The sequence below is a fragment of the Porites lutea genome, chromosome 4 (assembly GCF_958299795.1).
Source record: "Porites lutea chromosome 4, jaPorLute2.1, whole genome shotgun sequence".
NCBI classification, from domain to species: Eukaryota; Metazoa; Cnidaria; class Anthozoa; order Scleractinia; family Poritidae; genus Porites; species Porites lutea.
In genome coordinates this window covers 36,042,050-36,064,244 of record NC_133204.1, presented here as the reverse complement: position 1 = coordinate 36,064,244, position 22,195 = coordinate 36,042,050, and the positions used below count along the sequence as shown (strand labels likewise).

At 39.0% G+C, this 22,195-nt stretch overlaps 2 protein-coding genes across 2 annotated transcripts; both read right to left on the bottom strand.

Moving 5' to 3' along the window:
- Nucleotides 1–275: 275 nt before the first annotated feature.
- LOC140935506 (substance-K receptor-like) lies at nt 276–9,007 on the bottom strand. Its single transcript, XM_073385062.1, has 2 exons — nt 8,890–9,007; nt 276–1,685 (listed from the first exon to the last, which is right to left on the bottom strand). Exon 2 carries the CDS (start codon nt 1,668–1,670, stop codon nt 552–554), a length of 1,119 nt encoding a protein of 372 aa, XP_073241163.1. The 5' UTR covers nt 1,671–1,685; nt 8,890–9,007; the 3' UTR covers nt 276–551.
- Nucleotides 9,008–16,499: 7,492 nt separating this feature from the next.
- On the bottom strand, nt 16,500–21,021 carry LOC140933436 (galanin receptor 2a-like). Its single transcript, XM_073382993.1, has 2 exons — nt 20,823–21,021; nt 16,500–18,446 (listed from the first exon to the last, which is right to left on the bottom strand). Exons 1-2 carry the CDS (start codon nt 21,004–21,006, stop codon nt 17,287–17,289), a joined length of 1,344 nt encoding a protein of 447 aa, XP_073239094.1. The 5' UTR covers nt 21,007–21,021; the 3' UTR covers nt 16,500–17,286.
- Between the last annotated feature and the right edge of the window lie 1,174 nt (nt 21,022–22,195).

Genomic DNA, 22,195 nt, shown 5'->3' with positions numbered 1-22,195 from the left:
TGCTACAGTGCTCACCTTGAACGAAGAAATTATTTCACAACGACAAAATTGCAGCTTCTTGGATGACAATTATGTCCAAAGAGAGTGTATAATTATTTGAATTTACAATCAACAAAGATGAACTTTGAAAAACTGTTGAACTGAATGGTTTTCGAATCTTCCACTTCAAATCTATTTTTTTATTATTTACTGCGTCATTTCTAATCTTCCTTAATTGGCGTTTTAAGTGTTTCGTCTCTTATTTTGTGCTCCATTTAGTGCCCAGTCCCACTGGCGAATCTGGCTCCACTGATATTGATGACACAGCCCCGTCAAAAATGGGTTTATGACAAAGCACAGGGAGAGCAGCATTTGTTATTTCAAAACGTCCATCAGTCTCTTAAAATTGTAACTTGAACCAAATTGATTGGCAGCACTAAACCAGAACCGTTTTTCTAGAACTGTTTTTGATGGTTACGAGTACTTACAGTTCCTGTTAAAAGGGAACCTACTTGGAGTGGAGGTCCTCCAAGATCTGCATGGATGCTTTATAAAGTTTATACAACAATGGCTTAAAGAGTATCTTCTGTAGTGGTAGTGCGTGAGTTTCGTTTTGGAGTAATAGGCCTGGACATAGGATCTTCATTGGTAATTATGCTTGGCGTGGAACCGGAACGCAATCGTAGTTGTTCGGTATTGTAGATTTTTCGAAGTATTTCCTTCGTCCCCTCTCTTAAGTGCTCACTAAAAGCAATGAACAACCAGGGATGAATTGCAGCATTAGCGTGAGCAAACCAAAAGAACAGCCACCTGACCACACTTGGAGTGTTGTAGTAAGCATCCGGGTAAAACTCAGACATCACATGACCGACATGAACAGGAAGCCAACAAAGTGCAAACACTGTGACAACTGTTATCAACATTTTGATCACCGTCTTACGTTTCCTCACTTGGTTGATGTAAGCTTGTTGATTAACACTCACCGGTGGTTTGCGCTTCCACAGGAATCTGGCGATCAGGAAATACAAGATTGCCATGACGACAAGTGGAACTGCATACGTGATGATGACTCTCACGACCATTTCCGTTTTGTAGAGAAGCATAGAAGTCTCCACCGAATCCTCGTCCCACTCGTCAACACAGTATTGTATTCCATCATCATCTTCTAAGGTTCTGTATTTGTAGAGCTGTCCACTACCAACCACTATAGCACACAGCCAAACAATGATAAGGGAACGCAGCACTGATCGGGATGACAGGGCTCTTCTTCGGAGACATACTATCACCAGGTATCGGTCGACAGCAATGACTGTAAGCGTCCAGATGGCAGCACAAATGGACACAACCAACAAAAATGGAATTATCTTGCACATAGCAGTTCCAAATCCTCCTAGCCCCCATCGGTCTCCAAACATAAAGTATGGCATCGAAAAGGCACAAGCCGTTAAGACATCTATGAGGTCAGCAAGAGCTGTGTTGAAGATAAGCCAGTAAAACTGGTTTTTTCGAATATTCTTGCGCGTGCGCACAAGATGGATGATAAGAGAGTTACCAACCAATGAGAGCATGAGGATGATGACGTAAATACAAATCATTGCTATCTTTATGGAAGTATCGACGTCTTGTTCATCGTACTGCTGCTCGTCTTCCTCTGCAATTGTTGGCTCCGTGGAACTACTTGGTTCGCTCATCTCGTGCTTTCTCAACTACCATAAAAAACAAAAATAGAAAGAAAATGTCAACTTACATTTTGCCGCATATAAAAATGAAACTTGACTGTCCTTCCACATTTTTCTTTGCCAAAATGTTAAAAAGATACGGAAAATTAAGTTCACATCTTTGTGTTTAAACAGGGAAGTTTCCGTTGATATCATCTTTTCTACATTTTTTTTAATTAGCCTCGCTTGCGTAGGCAGCAGAACTATAATCTGCAACGCGTTTTACTTCGTATTTAGGACACAAAAGGGGAGTCATTGTGCTAGGCGTTCCTAGAGGAGACCGTGGAAACTGGGAATAAGAACCGTTGCGTGATCAAGGCCACACATGTTTTGCAAAGAAAGTTTAGGAAAGATTAAATTTAGAGCTTTTCCGAAACGTGTCGGTCCACGAATTCTATTGCTTCAAAGCGTTGGTTACTTTGGAGCAGGTGAACACTGCTGAGTGGTCGAAAAAAAACAAGAATCTTAATTAGCAAAACTGCGATGGTCGGGTGTTTCATGCAAATGGATCTTGTGATGAGCATGAAGTTTATTTTCGGCGATCATTGAAACGACGTGCCATGTAAATCACTCTTTTGATCTCTGGCAATGATTTAATTTCTCTGGAATCGAGGCCCTTGAATTTTCGTGTATTTATACACGCGCATAGTCTGCGACCGCAGACGAATTTCTGGTCGTCGCTAACATGCGTACTAAATTAATTCAGAAACAAATAAATTTATCGACGACGATAAATAGGAAGTAAAAAATCCTTAGCGAGTAATTCCTGTTTCTTGTACAATTAATCGCCTCCTTATTTCCAATCTAATCTCCAAGCAATCTAGACTGAAGGACGCAGTGAGAGCGTTCTTGTTTAACATGTTTACCCGTCGAGTATCTTATTAATGGTGTAATCAGCGCCCAGGAAACACTAAACTCATCACTGATAGCATCTGAACCATCCAGCCCACCCTCCTTAAATCCGCCTTTGTTAACCGTACAGTGACATGCCATGCAGATTTGCAGTTAATAAGTTAATAAATTAAAACCTTCTGTAATGAGGGCCAATGAAGTAAAGCTTAACGTATTCCTATTCATTATTCTACCTTTTGTTAAATAATTTGAGGGCTACTTATTGGAGGACATATGTTTGGAATCAAGTTCCCTTGGCAAAATTAAGAAAAGTGTTTTATTGGATTTATACGGTATGTCTAGCACCATGTAAAGGAATTCCAGAATCCTGGAGTTTTTGCTTGTGGAATCCGGAATACAGTTCAAGGAGTCCGGAATCCCACAAAGGATTGAAATCGGGAATTCAAGTTCCAAATTGGAATCTAGTACTTAGAATCCGGAATCCCTGGCGAGGAATCCAGAATCCAAGATTGTATTCTCTTTCAAGGGGTGATAAGCCGAAGTAAGAAAAATCGTTGTTTTGGATGCGAAGACCTGAAGACGACAACTCATGGTTTCGTAACAAAAGAGAATAAGTTTAATGGTTTTACCTTTGTTGAATGTTTGAATAACCGATCTCCCTTCAAATAGTGACATTGTTTTTATTGCATTCCTGTATTTAATAATGCTACAAGCCAGCATTACCCATCGATTCCGTGAGGCCATGTTCAGGCAAAAGACCTCTTTAGCTTGTATGTTTGGCTTTCCCAAGTAAGGTCTCAAGGGAATTTGCCCCTTTGTCTTTTCATAAACAAGAACGCTCCTAGTAGTTTTGATTCTCGCTTGCTTGGAGATAAGATAAGAAATGAGGAGGCGATTAGAACGCGAGCCGTCGTCGTTCTTTCCTCAGAGCCACGCGTGGCGAGCGAAAAATGACAGTAACAGTAAAATTAAGTTCTCGACCTACTGTGACTCAAAAGAAAAATAAGGCTGCTCGCGGTCTAGGTGGTATAGGAGGCGATTAACTATACAAGAAACATGATCTCCTTGCTAAAAGTTTTCAATTCCTACTTTATCGACGGTCGAGTATTCTTCAGGATATTTACTTTTCATACCGTGTTCGACGATTTGTGATATTTCAATCATCCCCGACAAGAGCCATAAAAAAAATTATGACTCTTGTCCCTGAAAATAAACCGTATGCTCATCTCAAGACTCATTTGCATGCAATGAAAGTTTACTACACCCTACCAGTTAGCCTCACCATCGACGTTTTGCTCATTAAGATTGTTCTTTTTTTCGAGCACTGAAGTAATCACTTGTTCCAAATTAATCAACGCTTTCAAGTGATAGAATTCGTGGAACGAGCCATTCTGGAAAAGCTCGACATGGGATTTCCATTCTATGGACATAAAGTGCTGCAAGTAGAGTACGTGACAGTTAAGTACAAAGGCACCCGTATAAACACATCTGTGACACGTAGGTAACGTAAGACGCGGTAGTTGAAGTTGCTTCTAGTAGTAGTTGATATCTCAAGTATTTATTAAGCAATGCGACTTCACATCTTAACAATTGCGAAAATCTAGCAATTAAATGCATACAACAAAGTAAATCTTTTTAACCGTAGTTTCAGCAATTGCGACAATATTCTGAGAAACGTAACGCCTCAATTCACCACAAAACAGGATTTCCCGCTATAATATTTCCTCATCTTACTTTAACGACGGTCGAGTATTTTTCTCATGTAATCACTTCTTTTAAAGTTATTAACGCTTTCAAACGACAGAATTCGTGGAACAACCCATAGCGACCCATAGCGTTCGACAACTTTTATTGTGGGTCTACCACGAATGGTGTGTGGGTGTGTAAGCGACATTACGTATAATGCTTTATACTTTCACATTTTTCTTCTCAAAACGGCATTATGAAAATTGTACGTTGTTTTCGAAACTCGCAGATGATGAGAGCATCGTGCCGATTCTCATCCCCGGATTCTGCGCTACCATGACCCCATAGACGTGTTTACAAAACTGTCCTTATTATCACGTTCAGCTCTGTTTTTAATTTTTCGCACGTGAAGGTCATAACCAAATTACCATAAGATCAAATTTAGAAATAGCTCTCTAGAGATGTTTTGCACTTGCGGTTTTATCGCCTCGCTACGTCATATAAGCATGAAAGGTAACCTGTTCTATCGAAAAAAAAATAAAGCGTGATTTCTTGCACAGAAGAAAACTTTGCCAAAGAACCAAAACGTGACAAACATTAAGCGTTATTTCAGTCATCGCCAAAATTAAACAGCATTCTCATCACCAGACTCATTTGCATACAATGAAAGTCGTCTCGATTCTTACCCCCAGCTTCCAGGGTCTCTTCTAGGAACGCCTGGGAGCATGGTCCCCCATTACGACGGACACACACAAAAAAAAAAGCTTGCATTTTTAGACTCTCGCTCTGCTAAAGCAAGCTCGACTAATCATTCGTAAATATGCATGTGAATAAAACAAAAACTGAAAGAAAGAGTTTTTTTAGGGTATTATCACATGACAAACTTAACGCAAGGGGCACACATACACCAACCCATGGCCTGGCCAGTACCTCACGCATGCGCACAGCCATATCACCCGAGTAGTGGCAGCCATGGACAGCTGTTTCGCCTGTATTGGGGCTCATCAGCATGGCATATTCTCCCCCGTTTATTGACCCGACGGCTATGCCATGCTGATGAATCCCAGGAAGGGTAAAACAGCTGTCAATGGCTGCCACTGCCCGGGTTATATGGCTGTGCGCATGCGTGAGGTACTGGACCAGGCCGTGACATGGCTTGGTGTATGTGTGCCCCTTACTTTAAATTTGTAATACATAGATTTAGCCAAGGCCGAAAGCGAAGCTCTCGAAGGATGCTTTAGGAAATGTCGTCTTCAATTAATTATACTTTGGCCGTAAGTAGAGAGCAAACTGAATTCTACCTTCAAAAAAATCGACCTGCCCCGGCGATCAATTAAAAACGAACAACTGGTCAGCGGATAACTTTAAAAAATTTCCTCACTTCCATGAGTTGTATACCTGAGCCCACGATGCAGTCATGTGACACTGGTCAGCAGATACCCCTTTTTAACAGCTGTCAATTGATCACAACATGGATGTCCAATACCAAGTTTTACACAGATAGTATTAGAGCGTGGCATTTGGCATCTGCTAACATGAACGGGTGGATGTAATTTCTCAGAAGCATAAATTACAATATTTTTTTAGCCATGGTGCTCCGTTTCACGCGCGCAAGAGCTCCGCTATTATCACATGACCTGCATTGGCAAAACAAAACATACAATTAAGTTAAAGAGGTCAACTCGAGATTTGATCTGATATGCCAACTTTACCCCGCAACTGTAGCTACTACTTTTCATTCTTCTCTATATACGTGCGGACTACGAGAAAGCCTCCATTTTGACTCTGGGGAATATCTTCGTGAGGGCAATTATAATCGGTTTCCTAGACAACTGTATTCCACCTATTGTAATTCATTCCAAATTTACAGTGAAGAAGGCACAAATTTCTGCCAAAACATGTCAGTCAAATTGCTAAAATAGTCGCGTGCTACTTTTTAATAATGCTAGTTTTCAGCTGATGTCACTCGGTCACTGCTGGTGGACGAGAAAAACTGGTTTCCTTCACAGGATACTTACACGCTTTTTCATGCAGATTTTGCGAAAAAAAAGGTTTTGTCCTCCAGCAATGCCGCCTTGTCACATAATGGGAAACAATCAATTTACGCTGAAACTTTCATCAACGCAATGCGTTGTTTAATGAAGGACAAATATTTTTTACAAAAATGTGTGCACCACAACATCTCCACAACAAATTTGACATGGTTTGCTCACGTCTTTGAAGACTTTGAAGTTATACTGACCGTTATTATCAGTGTGCTTTACAATAATAAATCAATGTAAACAGACGAAGTTACGTGCATCCTACTTGGCTTCAATACCCAATAACTAATGACTTATGTTTACGAGAACAATGGTGAGGGGGGCGTTGGGGTCTATAAAAAACCGAAAAACCGCTCTAAAAGTTACCCAAAACCGAAAAAACGGCGATAGATTTCGATCACAACCGAAAACGGAATACAAAACCATCATAACCGAAGATTTATACAGCTGAATTTTCAAAACCCTACTCTAGATGTCAAACGTTAATGACGGGTGAAACACAGGCACCAAACGGGAAATTTGAAGAACAGTTCCCCCCAAATCTGTCGGCCATCTGTTGGTAGACTTGGGGAGCTGTTCTCCAATTTTGGCGTCTAAACAATATCACATCAAGATTTTAATATCATCACAGTATGCTGTGTCCTAGGATAGTCTAGGATAATTCACAAAGATCCTCGATTGAATAGCAATAGAGAACAACGAGAGAAGTCTGAGGGAAATTTCGCGTTCGCTAAAAGCTCTTCTATAGCTGTAAACTTCAATCAACAATCTAGAATCCCACATTGCAATTTGACCTGAATTGCCTGTAAAATAGACACATATAAAATAGCCTAACATCTGACTGCACAGAGACCCACAGTGGAATCTAACCTGCTTTATTTTTGACCAAAAAACCGGATGTTAAGAAACCCGAAAAACCGGAAACCGCAACGGATAACAAAACCTAAAAACCGAAGTTTTCAGTGCAAAAACCGACAAACCGACCTAAAAAATGGCCAAAACGAAAAATCCCAACGCCCCCCTCAATAATGGTTGATGATTTCCTTATTTTTTCTTAATACATTAGGAAACACAACAACGACGGCAGTGAAAATTTACTTTAAAATTTAATTTTAGTTCTTGAAAACGTCATTGCGTTTATTAAACCTCATTCAATTTGATCGTCAAATTTAAGGCGAAATGGTTGAATTTTTAAGGACCATCTCCAGCTTTATACATGTATTAAACAGAGAAGGGTTCTGTGTGTTTACGTCCTCCATAAAACTCCTTATAAGTACGTCGACGTTGGGCAGTGGATTTGGAACAAAAATATTTTTTGACGTTCTCTTTGCTGCCGTTATGGGGGTTGCTTAAGTATCCCAATAGTAACACACAGAAATACGGCAATAACAGTGTAATCAGACAACAGGCTAAGCGTACCGTTGAATTCCGAAGGTACCGGACAACAACCGTTAGTTTTGTGCTGCAAACCAAATGGCAGCCTCTTTAAACGCTTTCTGCATGCATGGCGAAAAACTTCACTTTGTAATTCAGAAGAAGAGTCACTCAAGGTGAACTAGGAAACGTTCGCGGTCAGTGTTCGCGCTTATAGTCCCAGGATTTAATTACATGATGTAAAATAGGTCCCCTTTGCTTCTAAGTTTCACTGAGTTTTCGGATACAGATGAGGAGAACAAATATAAAGGTACATTACTCGAGAAAAGTTCAGGGGTACCCAACGTCAATTTTCGGAAAATATTTGTTCGGAAGACGATTTGAGATCTAGAATTTTCGGAACATTTGCTGTAAAATTTCTTGCTTGCCTGTCTCACCTAGGATTTTCGAACATCTAAAAAATGGTACAACTGCTCATTTGTAACGGATTTTTATCCTAAAAAGGTCACCTAGAATTTTCAATTCAGGAGCCTTTTTTCTGGCTGAAATTTTCGAAAAGGTATGTTTCGATCCCTATAATTTTCGGAATACTAGACTTTCAGCTGAGAAATCCGAACAGATCAAAAATTTTTAGGGGATAAAAATAAGCCTATATTTATCGTTTAAATACTAAAATACTTTTAACAATGCTATGTTTAAGTGGTTTTGAACTCTATTCTCGCTGGGTGCCTATGAAAATTTATCCGCCAGTTACGTGTCGGTTTCTATCAAAAGATTTCGTGCAGTTTTTGACAACATAAACTACAAAATTAGGGGAGATTAGTTCGCAGCGAGTCGAAAGCTTCAATAGGAGGTTAAGAGAAATTCGAATAGCTTGTTGACTATGACGGCCGAGTGCCCAATAATAATGCTGTCGGAAATTTTTATTTGCATAAAAGCTTTTAATGATTTTCTAGGTTTTCATAATTCTGATCAATTCAAATATTTGCGTCAAAGGGGAGTTTAAGAAAGGACATCCATCAAAAGAATTGGGTTTAACCCCTGATAAAAGCTCATGTACTAGAAAAATAAAATCTGAAGCGATCACAGCAGTTACCGCGCTTTTTGCAGGTTTTCTTCCGGGCTCAAAGCCAGTGAGCCGCCGGCTAAGTATCTTGCAATAATCAAACGTCTTCAATTTGGCAACGAGGTTAAATTGATGAAATAATTTTCAAAGGTACTGACATCACCTCTCTCACCTCGAAATAGTCGAAATAAGAAGACACTTTAACTCTTGTTTGGGATGCTGAACTTCACACTCCTTCTTGGTTTACGGCAATGATTTGAATAATGAGAAAACGTTGTTTATGAGGGCACAATTAACTATGAGTGTTCGACAAAAATAGCCACAAGTTGTTACGTCATTTAACTTCCCGCTTCCCTTGCAACTATTTTAATACTTTTTTCATTAAAATATAATTTATATAATTTATTTTTAACTATAAAATGAAATAGCTTCAAAGAATTCAAACTTCCATTTAAAAGAGAAGTGTGTACGGGGAGAGACAAGGTAGGGAAAGAGAGGTGACGGTAAATTTCTTAGCAAGGGAGGGGTAAGTAGTGGCAACTATTGATGCAGATAAACAAAATAACTTTTAGCTTTCCGCACGTCTTTTCCATCTCGTTTAACCCTTCAAGCCCCAGTATCCAAAAACTAATTCTCCAGACTGATCCACATACATTTCTTTAAAGAATTGGTTAAGAGAATTTGTTTGTAGATCAAAGCTTGTCTCATCACGTGATCACTTTATCAATTCTCACGACATTTTCGATAACTCGAATTCCTCTCTAACTCGTACTGTTTTTCGTTTCCCTTGAGAGTTCGAGTCACTGAGGTTCTACTGTATGTATTTATATTGTTGGGAGAAAATTGACTTTGGTCACTCTTTTGACTTAAATGATTAACGGAAGCTTGTACCATCCAGACGTTATGATACGAAGGCTAGTTAAGCAATACTGATGAATTACGACCTGCACAACAAATGAAAAATGCTACATTTCGACTAAAAGAACTAAAAGTAAGAAAAAAGAGCTATGATTACAACTTTTAATTTCAACTAGCCATTTAGGGCTGGTTTGCACGACGAAACCCTTCTGCGCAAAACACGCGCAAAGCATGTGCAAAGGGCATAAGTCAGGGACACCCAACGAGAATACAGTTCAAAACCAATTAAACATAGCATTTTTGAACGTATTTTAGTATTTGAACGGTAGATATAGGCATATTTTTATCTCCTAAAAATTTTTCATCTGTTCGGATTTCCTGGCCGAAAGTCTAGTGATCCGAAAATTATAGGGATCAAAAGTAACCTTTTCGAAAATTTCAGCCAGAAAAAAGGCTCCCGAAAATTCTAGGTGACCTTTTTAAGGTACAAATCCGTTAAAAATGTAGATGTTCGAAAATCCTAGGGGGAGCAGGCAAGCAAGAAATTTTACGACAAATGTTTCGAAAATTCAAGATCTCAAATCGTCTTCCGAACAGATATTTTCCAAAAATTGACGTTGGTTGCCCCTGATAAGTCTGCCGTTTGCAACTTCTGCGTATCAAGCATTTACTACTGACTACTTCTTCCTGACTAGATCGAAATATTGGAAGTTTTAATTATTAACAGCCGAGAGACTTTTGAGACGCATCAGCTTTTTGAGGTAAAAATCCGTTAAAAATGTAGATGTTCGAAAATCCTAGGGGGAGCAGGCAAGCAAGAAATTTTAAGACAAATGTTTCGAAAATTCGAGATCTCAAATCGTCCTCCAAACAGATATTTTCCAAAAATTGACGTTGGGTTACCCTGATAAGTCTGCCGTTTGCAACTTCTGCGAATCAAGCATTTACTTGACTACTTCTTCCTGACTAGATCGAAATATTGGAAGTTTTAATTATTAAGCTGCACTCTTTTCCTCTCCTACTTCCTGCTTTTGAATAAATGGTTCATTTGGTTCGTGATAGCTGTCAGTAAGTGCTTGCTTCGGTCACGATCACAATATTGAGAACTTAAAGAACTTGAGCGAGCCCTGATAACTTTCATTGTTTATGCTATCGCTTTAAGCGCTAAAGAAAGAATACAAAACACAACCGCAAAAGGCCTCTCATTAGGTTTCCAGCATGGAAAATAGCATTAAGCGTTGCTGATTAGAATATGCTGCCTAGTTGCACGCTGCTAAATAAGAAACCTTGAAAAAGGTAGTGAAAATTGGCGGGCAGCCATTTCGGCTTCGGCCATTGATTGGCTGATGTTTATTGTCTTGGACCTTAATTCTCTGGGCCTAACTGATTTTTCCTCACCGATGAAAAATATATGCTGCTTTTCAAGGTTTAATTTTGCAGATATTCTAGCCGCGTTTAATTGCTTGGCTATTATATTCAAAGCTGGGTTAACTTAATCTTCTGAGTTAGTTAACTCCTGGTTAACTACAAACGGGGCTGAGCTGTTGTGGTGACTTGCCCTGGATTTGCGCCAATCGTCTTCGAGCAACTGGAACAATTCGGCCCTGATCAATATCTTCCTGTCAGGAGAATTCTAGGTTCATAAAATACTTCAGATCTTGCCAAAAATCGATGAAAAAAACACGGCTTTAAACACGAAAAAAGCAACTCAATAGGAAACAATAAAAAGATGAAATTGTGGTGGATGAATCGCAAAAGTTAAGTTAGCTCGCCTCATGTTTGCGTTTCTTCGGTTGACATTCAATAGAACGTCGCAAATTTTAGGCTGGGGTAAATATAGAAAATGGTTAATTCCATGTACATTATCTCCGTCATAATACGTGGACTCTAGGGCAGACTATTTTCGTGATAGAATCATTCTGTTTCGCAAAACCAGACTTTGTCAATTAAGAGCAATATAGCGATAACTGCGTTTTGAGGAGACGCGTGGTATGTTTACCCTCAAACCAAACATGCCATAACGAAAATAGAAGCAGATATCTATATATAGCACGAAGCAATATAACTAAATACGCTTTTAAATATATTTCCATTTCCCGTCTGGCTTGTTACATGGGCCTCACAATTCTTTTGGCTCGTCCAATACAAGTAATCCTTTCTGCCAAAATCATGTCTGCGCAAAAAGAGGGTACTTGTCGGATGAACAAGAAACGTTTTTGTGGTGACGCAGAAGGATGTTTGGGTATTAAGGCTAAAAACGGATAGTTCTTGGCAGCTCAGAAGTTGAAAACACAAAGAATAATGTGGCAAATCATCCGTTTTCCAGTTAATACACAAACCAGGAGACCAAATGTGCGGATAATGTGTCAACTGTAAGTATCGCCGGGTCTTGAAGAGTCATTTTCACTTTTTCAACATGGATTTTTCTTCTTTGGTATCTTTCAACTCTGTCTGGTTATCTCCGCGGCGCAATGAATAAAGCGTCCACGGGGTGTTTGGGTCAGTGATCATAAGTTCAACTTGTGTCAGGGATTGCTGAAGATAATCAAGAGAACATTGCGCTTAAAATTGTCCGGCACCTTTCCACCTTTCTTTTATTTTTATCTTATAATCATTACTCTGTCTTTAGATTGTGCTTAATTGCCTGATTTATACTAGATCAAGATGGATGATCCGACTGTAATGGGCTTAGGTGGTAGTTTCAGGGTATTGTGTAGTGTAGTTAGTGCTGGTCGACCCCCAACCGACGCACTTAACAAATACTTGGCCACCATATCGAATGGCCAATTTGAGCCCTTGAAAATACCTTATTTAGAAGAGCCGTATAAATGTTCGGAGAAGCAAACATTCTCTAGAATTTTCTATAGCTTGACGTAGGCAAAAAAATTCTAGATGATCCTTCCATTCACGTACAATTTTTAAAGCATATCTAAATAAATTCCCCTAACGTTCAATTTTTCGCATTTCAGTCCCAAGGTTAGGAAAAAGGAAACCTAAAATTTTCGGATTCGAAAAGGAGATGGAGAGAGGAATCAGCAAAAGTCTCAGTGATCTCTTTCGTAAAACTTAAAATTGAATCTAAAGTTTTCGGGAAAATAATACTGAGGCTTTAAAATTCGTAAAATGACTCAAGTTCCCCGAACAGATACAAATTTTATAGCGCCGCTTAAAATTCATTTCTAGAGATCTAAAAGTACTCTGGATAGCCTAAAAAGTTTTTTCATTGTATCTAGGATGAATACGTCGTTGGGTAATCCTGGAATTTCTTGTCATATATTATTTATATTATCATTGCTAAATGACCACCTTCCTATCCGGTTAATAGCTCACCAAATAGCTTATCAGAGCGCTGTACTAGTTATTGCTACCACAGAATTCAAGGAGCCGTAAAAGGCCGAGTTTTTCAGGCTTTATTTATTCACAGCGGGAAAAGTTGCACCTAACGCTGCTCTATACTCGCCGAAATTGGTTAAAATGATTCCTTGACCAAATTTGCTGTGCGTTGACCTAGCTTACTAGCGAATTGAAGAGCTTTAATTGTAAGACGTTACATTGTCAGATGTATTGGTCATGCTTTGCTTAAAAAATACTGGACAAAGGAAACTCCACTGAGCGCCTCTCCCCAATCATTCCATAAAGAAAGTAATGGATACCGTTACTTGAAAGAGTAGCCAATCTCTGCAACTCGTGGGTAATCTTTCCTCGATCGTGTTTGATTGAGGTTAGGTGATGTGTCAGTAATCCGTATCCGTTGCCTAGCACTATTGCCTGTAACTCCTCCAAAACATAGGTGTCAGGCGGAGCTTCAAGTAACCTGAGGTGGTCTGGCTCCCTGATGTAAACTGCTAGGAATGCTTCAAGTTTGTTGCTCTGGTGAACAATGTTGCAAGCTAATGAATGAGGACCCAGTTAACCCTCAGTTTGTTCTCTCTTCATTCTTGCTAATAAGCTCTGACTCGTCGAACTAAAAAGGGATTACCCGCAGTCAACTAAATGAAAAAACTGTATATGAACAGTTCCTGGTCCTTACAAACTAGACTCCAAGCCAGGAGTCAAACACGCTGGAAGCTAGGTCTTGACAGGAGCAAATTCTTACGGAAAATCAGGAGAGACACCCCTAAGGTGGTTGATTTACCAGCACGACACTCTTCCACAAGCTCTTACAGCCAAACGAGCCATTTCCTTTGGACTCCTCCGCAGAGGTCAGAACAGAATCCTGCGAAATGAAGAACAACCGATTTTCGCGGCGTCATATCCAGGCTTGCTCCCTGAAAAGGACACTCCAGCTGTACCTCTAAGTATAAAAATAACGTAAGAAGACGCTAGGGTTGATACGGATAGTGCAAGCGGTCATCGGGAGACTCCTGATTTCCATGAAAAGCTAGGAGCATAATGCTTTTGGTACTTGTAATACTTCTGTGTAGTATTAAGCAAGCTGTAGCCTTGAGGTTGATCACTACTGAGGTTAACACTACTTTATTGAGAGCGACAATATAGCCGAATGAAAAACATGTACTCGAAAAGCATCACGATAGCAATAGCACCGGAAAAATAAACAGCGGAAGTGATTGGCTATAGCGAGAATCATTACAGTACTGGGACAAGGTAAAGGAGAGTCACACCAGGGAAGAGACCCAGTACCATGATTACTTCTCCAAAATAACGGGCACCTAAAGAACATCTCGTCAAACGCCAGCAAAGGGTGTCCGGTGAAACACCTCTGACTCCATCGATGGCACCAAAGGGATCTTATTATCAGGTAGAACTTTCTGTCAACCGAAAGCTACCACTGTGCAGAATGTGACATAAGCCCCGTGCAAACGGACGCAACTCATTAGGAAACAATAACAAGATGAAATTGAGTTGGATGAATCGCAAAAGTTAAGTTAGCTCGCCTCATGTTTGCTTTTCTCCGGTCGACATTCAAATTTTAGGCTGGGTTAATTCCATGTACATTATCTCTGCCATAATACGTGGACTCTAGGGCAACAACTCTCAACATTTACATTTACCATATTACAAGCATTCCCTCTCTGCAAGGTTTATATGCTCGGATTCGGTCAGGTTCGGAAGGGTTCTTAATGTTTCAGCTCACAGACCCCACTCTTAAAAATATTAAGACTTGGGGTTGTGGCTAGTGTGGCGGGCAAACTGTTCCACTGCTTTATAGTTCTAGGTAAAAAAGCTGTATTGAAGATAGGGTTTCTTTTCGTAGGGAATTCTAAAGGATTTGGCGTGACTATTTCTAGAGTGTCTCGTAAGTGGTATAAGTTCTTTAGAAAGATCAACTTCAACTAGGTTATTTACAATTTTGTATAACATAATTAATCTTTGGTCGGCTCTTCGCTTCTTGAGACTGCGCTAGCCAAGCTCATCAAGCATGGTAGTGACACTTACTTCGCGTCTGTAGTTGTTGTAAGCAAAGCGGGCAGCTCTTCTCTGTACCATTTCAATTTTATTTTGGTTCTCTTGGGTGAAAGGATCCCATATAGTAGACGCATACTCGATTTGTGGTCGAACAAGAGTCTTGTATGCATTAGTTTTGATGTGTTTCTGGTGAATTTGTAGGTTTCGTCTGAAGAAACAAAAGGATGAATTATCTTTCTTAGCTAGAGAGCATATATCTTCGTTCCAAGACAGCTTATGGTGTACAGTGACGCCAAGATATTTAACTGCATCTTTTTCCCTAAGGATCTGGTTGTGTAGGATGTAATCACGGGTGAGGGTAATCATGACTTCTTACGGGGTACCTACCTTATCAAAGGCCTTCGCAAAGTCCATAACTATAACATCTGTTTGCTCATTGTCGCGGAGGTTCTTGTATAGATCTTGGACAAATGTAAGAGCCGAGTTTCGGTTGAAAGCTACCATTTCTTTTGTTCTGTGATCGCCGAAGGGTAGCGCAACAATGTTGGATCCGTTTGCACAACTCTTCCAAGATTGTTCGGGCCGCGCACGAGCATTATGCATGGTTTACAAAGACTTATGGGTTGTATCCTTCCCACGATGCACTGTATGTCCCAACATTATTGGGCGTTGTTGCATCCGTTTGCACACCACTGCCAACACGCACGCAACAACTCCCAACATTGTTGGCGCAAACAATGTTGGGGGTTGTTGCGTCCATTTTCACGCAGCCATAGACCATGTTGTAGTGAGGACAGACTGATTTAACATGAACAAATTAAGGTTGCGTTCCTTTTTGACCAATCTAAATCGGGATTTTACGATTCGAAATTTGTTTTTTCGTTCCATAAAGGACTAAACCAATCTTAGATTATTATCTGAGCTATCCGCCTTCCCACTTGGATCGTTCAGATCGGTGGAACAAAAATCTGAAATCAGATTGAGATATTTAACAAAACTGCTTTTCGAGCTCAACAACGTGCATGCTCGTTCATCAATAAACATGGCGGGTCAAGGTTAGTTCAGGCAAAAGTTATAGATATTCCGTCGTTGTTCTATGCCGCTTAAGGATTGTAGTATATTAAACTCGAGTTCCACTGTAACTCTAAATCCGTACTAAAATAAGCTAAAATGCACCGTGAGATTTCCAATGTGTGTGCCTCTAAGGTGCGCTTCTCAGCTCTTGAGAATTCGTAATTGTCTTCTGAATAGGTTTGAATCAAATTCCAGATCAATTTCAAGTTGACGAGTCCCAGTATAAACCACCAATAGTGGAAGAGCTTCCATTTGTCCACAAGACGCTTAATTTAGCGGAAAGAAATAAAAAACGGTGTGTTTGAATTGAGAAGAAGATCAGAGCATTAGGCAGCTACGTACTGTATGGATTTTATATCTTATTTCAGATTTTAGTTCCGGCAAGCACGAAAATTCAAACAATCTGGGTTGTTTAAATCCGAAAAAAGTTTGGCTAAAAGAACGCAACCTATGAAGGGTTAAATCAAGAGGCTTTTCTAAGAATTCAATGAAACGATCTTAAGTTTAATGAATATAACAAAATTCCTTAGTATAACTGCATTTTAATGTCATAATTGCGAAGGCAGAAGGGTACTCCTACAAACAACTTGTGCGAATGTCTTTATCCCCTATATATCAAATGAATTAAAGGCGTCCCCAAAATACTCTGTTCTCAAGTAAATTTGCTACAGTTACAAGGCAGTTTATTACAAAAGCAGAATCTTACGTCTGGCTAGAGATAATTACAAATGCAATAAAGCAGAAAATATCAGTGTAGTTAAAATGAACCGTAGTCCATGTATCACGTTTTATGACTCTTTGTTGACTTCTAGTGTGATCACGCTGTCACGTTTGATGAGATTTGTGAACAAGATTCTCGTTCTGCGTCTAGCGCGATCAATCGGCTTCACAAATTTCACATTATTTTTAAAAATTGTGAATTGGCATATATTGGCATATATTCTTCAGACTTGATGCTAATATGTGAGGATAACATATTGCCGCGGCTTGGTTTATTTGACCTTTGTCTACAGGTAGAGAAATACATCTTTGAAGTCTCAACAGAATCTATTCTACGCCCTAAATCGTGATGTAGCTAAGCAAGTAACTTATAACTAGGGACTTGCAGTCAACAATCTTTTGGCATGGCGGTATGCTAAAGCAGTCACTCTTTATGAGTCCTAAGCCACTGACTAGTAGCAATGCTTGTACCAATGACGAATCTACATTGAATAGACTCGCCTTCAATGACCCTTTACATCTACAATATCGCGTCAAACACGCTTCGTTTTCAAGCAATTTGTTCCGCCGTGTATCCATTGCTCTTTGGCGTGGGAGACCTGGACAGAGGATCTTCGGTAGTAGCCAAACTTGGAGTAGACCCACTACGACTACGCAGCCTAAGTTTGTTTCGTTTCCACATATTTCGATATATCTCCTTCGTTCCTTCTCTGAGATGCTCACTGAAGGCAATGAACAGCCAGGGATGAATTGCAGCATTGGCATGCGCAAGCCAGAAGAACAGCCATCTGAGAACCACTGGAATATGGAAGTATTCTTCTCGGTAAAACTCAGGCATTATGTGACTGACGTGCACAGGAAACCAACAGACTGCAAAAACGCTGACAACTGTAATCAACATCTTGATGACGGTCTGACGTTTCCTGATCTGATTATTGTAAGCTTGTTGATTGACACTGACTGGCGGCTTGCGCTTCCACAGGAACCTGGCAATCAGGAAATACAAGATTGCCATGGCGACGAGTGGAACTGCATAGGTAAGGACAACTTTCAAAATCACTTCTGCTTTGAAAAAAGTGTTGTTCATCTCCTCATTTTCATGCCACTGTTCATAACAGTATTGTATAGTTCCATCTTCACTCTTTTCTGTCTTGTATTTGTACAGGTACACACCGGATACTAATGCAGCACACAGCCAAACTGTAATAATGGAACGCAACACTGACCGGGATGACAGGGCGCGTCTTCGGAGACATACAATAACCAGGTATCGGTCAACGGCAATGACTGTGAGCGTCCAGATGGCAGCGCAAATGGAGACAACCAACAAATATGGTAAGCCTTTGCATAACACTGTTCCAAATACTCCTAGATCCGATTGATCTGCAAATCCGAAGAGCCAAATGGAAAGGGCGGAAGCTGCGATCACATCAACGAGATCAGCCACAGCTGTGTTGACAATGAGCCAGTAGAACTGATTCTTGCGAATACTCTTACGGGTGCGGACAAGATGAATGATGAGGGAGTTGCCAACCAAGGAGAAGAAGAAGATAATGACGTAGAGGCCAATCATGATCATCTTTGCGGTTTTATCGGGCTCATAGGTGGACTCGTCTTCTCCCCAGTATGGCTCATCCAGTTCAGTGTCATTCCCCATCCCTGACAATTCTCCCGATCCTGATCCTGACCCTGACATCTTGCGCTTAGACCCTACAAAGAGAACAATAATAATGATAGAATATAATAATTAATAATGATTCAGTAAAGAAAATAATGATGATGATTTAATTAAAAGTAATTATCTTTATTATTTTTATAATTATTATTACAAAACACGTACTACAATTGCAGCTTTGGTTTCAGAAAGGAGCAAATAGTTTGACAAGTAACTTTCATTTTAAAGAAAGAACAGCATTGCACAAAAATGCACGTCTTTTTAACTCTTCAGTAAAAAAAAATATTAGCTTAATGTAAGCTGTTCTATTTCATGCCAAGAATGTTGGAAATTGCTTTTGCGAGAATATTAATTTCAGTTTAACGACCCCAGTTTTTTGTTAAACACGTACCACTGACTTTTTTTCATAGCCAGTCGCTGCTTATCGAGAACATTGCTGGTATCCCTGTGTCTTATTATTTTGGATCACATGTATCTGCATGTAAAAACTACTTCCACAGTACAGTATGTACAGTATGTATACAATTCGTGAATTTTAACAATGTGGGAAGGCTAGAAATCTAGGAATCGATGAGTGCGATGGAGTTGATCGTCTCAAAAATATTTATGCGTGTGGAAGAGCCGGGTGGCAAAACAATTCGTGAGGAAAACTGAACTTTCTAAACCCTCTCGAACCTCCCCACCCTCCCTTCTCCTTTCACTTTTCTAATGGTCCGTAGCTTAAACAGGTAAAACAGGTAAGATTAATTGTTCTGACTTTCATCCTGTTTCTCCAAGATCATGGCCTGCAGGGTTTTATATCAAATTTGGCGTCCAAGAATCTAATAATATTTTACCCTCTTGGACTAGCTGCTAAACGTTCTAAATAACATATATATTTTCCCTTTCATTCAAACCAATAAAACGTTGACATGCAACTTATAATTATATATTTGTTCTATAATAATTAACTATTCCACAATAAATTCATATTCTTTTTTTTGTTTATCTGTAGCGATTTTTTTTCTACAGGTATCGATTAGGATCGTGACAGCAATGTTTCATGCGATACAAAGCTCCATTTCTGAGTTGTTTGTTTGTTTGTTTGTTTGTTTTCGTTTAATATCTTTCCTTTTTTACTCAAACATTGCTATCATTATCTTTTCCTTTGCAGTTACCGGTGTTAATTTGTTATTAGATATCAATCATAGTTATCTGGATATGATTATGCTCAATTATATTAAAGTTTTTTGTCTGGAAAGTTCTAGTTAGGTGTTCAGCGACCCGATAGCTGCACATACGTTATAGTCCACTGGATATCTGATACTGGCAAACAAATTTTTCTTTCTTTTTTCTTTTGTACTGACCCGAGGAAAGAAACCGTTGGCGGAATGAGAGATCAGTAAAGACCTGCTAGTCTATAGTTGTTAAACAAGAAACGAACAAAATACTTTTTGTATGATCAAAGATTTTTGAAAACAAACCTTTCCGAATTAGCCATGATAATTGTTTCTTTTTTCTTTTTTACTGACCCGAGGAAAGAAACCTTTGGCGGAATGAGAGATCAATAAAGACCTGCTAGTATATAGTTGTTAAACAAGAAACGAACAAAATATTTTTTGTATAATCAAAGATTTTTGAAAACAAACCTTTCCGAATTAGCCATAATATTTGTTTCCACGGTTTTAACTGTTTGAACATTGATCTTAGTTATACTCAGTACGTCTGGATGCTGATTATTACAACGTAACTTTGTTTTGCTGGGCGACAACTCTTTAGTTAATATGTTGCTGAAAAACGTGGTTCATGACGGTTACAAAATTAGACAAAACTAGTTTCTTTCCTTCTTTTTTTTTTCTTAAATTTCACAGCACGTGAAAAACAAAAGCAGAATAAACACAACAGTGAAGAGTCAAGTGAGGGTCAAACAGCAGCCAATATAGGCGGAGTGCCCAGAGGCCTTTTCCATCCCCCTTGGCTCACTAATTGCGTAGGCGTTGTAAAACAAATAACTTAATTACTCATGTCATCAAGCTTTTTACAAGTGAAGGTATTCATTCTTCTAATGTAGTAAAAAGCACCACAAAGTAAGCTACCCTGCAGAAGGTATGATAAGACGAGCGAGTGCTGAACGAATCTGTTTTGTTCCCGCGGGAGAGGCGTAGCGCAACTAATCAAAAACAATCCATCCCGCTTTTCAATCCTTTCTGATTTCAAGTTACCGAGAGATTTTTTTCAAAGAACGGTATAACTCAGCCACGTTAGAAACTTCTCGCATGTTGAAATATTTGAGCTGCGCAAAAAAGGCGTGTCCTGAAACTAAAATGCGTTTGCATAGCACGAATCTCACACCGTTCTCTGACCTGTCCTATGCATAATAAAAACAAACTTATCAGTGTTGTTTTTAAGTTAAATTTACATGTTTGCAGTACCTTGCTTATCAGTGCTTCTTCTTGGCTCAAATAAAATGCGATGAAATGAGAAGCCTTTATAAAAGAACAAACACACTCCTTGCCAACAAAGGTGCAACGTCTTTTGGCAGCGATGAGCAAACGAAATGCATTGTTGGGAGTTTGTGGACTGCCTCTGATTGGCTAGACTGCGAAAATCGGACATTTAAACGATGGCCCGCCGAATTTGTTTTTTTAATGGTATACGTTGATGTGAATACATTCTTCAGCAAGATACAAATATCTATGACAGCCTCAAAAACTTCTGTGACGTTTTATTGAATTTCCTTTGAGTGAACTATTTGTTATTTATATCATTCTCACGAAAAGGACTTTTTGTTCTGACAAACAATAATTAAAAGAAGCTACAACTTACGCGCTACCACATGTTTCCTAATTTTATTATACCGTAGAAGGAAAGATTTACTAATTTTTATACAGCTTTTTGTTCTTTTATTTATGATATTTACAAATACTATCGGCAATTGCCTAATATTCGACTCTGGCCGGCTAATTTTATTCTAAGCACAGATGGAAAAATTTGACACTAGGGGTTGCTTTCAACTTAGTTTTACAGGGAAAATTATGAAATGCACCGTACTATACCTTTGATTGGTGAGTGATTTGAACAGGATTACAAGTAGAATATTTTCCTTGTACATGTGCTATTCCTTTTCGTCCTGACGCGGGTTTTTTAAATGATGATAATAACATGCGTTAAGTACTGTTTGTACTGTTTCGTGCAGGGGTTAAGGTCATTTCGAACACGAGAACAAAAACAGATATTGAAACAACCAAACTTGACAATGACGAGAGTATTTATTGTAATAAAAGTTATTTTTAGTGCTTGAGAAATTGACCAAAACAAAACAATCATGGGAAGCCATAACACATGTTTTGAAGGTGACGTTTTATGCATTAGCGTCAATGGTCATTGCTGGCTGAAATATAAATTTTAAACCGTCACTTTGTTTTTCGAAAGCCAAGCTGAAAAATGCATAGAGGGTAAGAGACAATACATTTCTGGTTTTATTTTATTTAAAAAATTGTATTTATATTCAAAGCTTTATAATAGCCAGGAGAAATTCATAATAAAAGAAGCTAGAGGATAGAACATTTTATAAAAAAATTGTTTTTATAAGGCCTATACTGATCTAAACACTAAAAAAAAATTAATATTAATAATGAAATTGTAATTGTAATCTATAGTCTGTTGGTATTTTTCCTTCTTTTGTTTTTGAATAAAATTTGCATATTTGACGTTTACATACGATCTTGATGTTGAAAACATAGGAGCGTATTGACCTTGGTCTGGCGTGACTCATGTCCCCTCCTATCAGCTCTTGCCAAGTTTT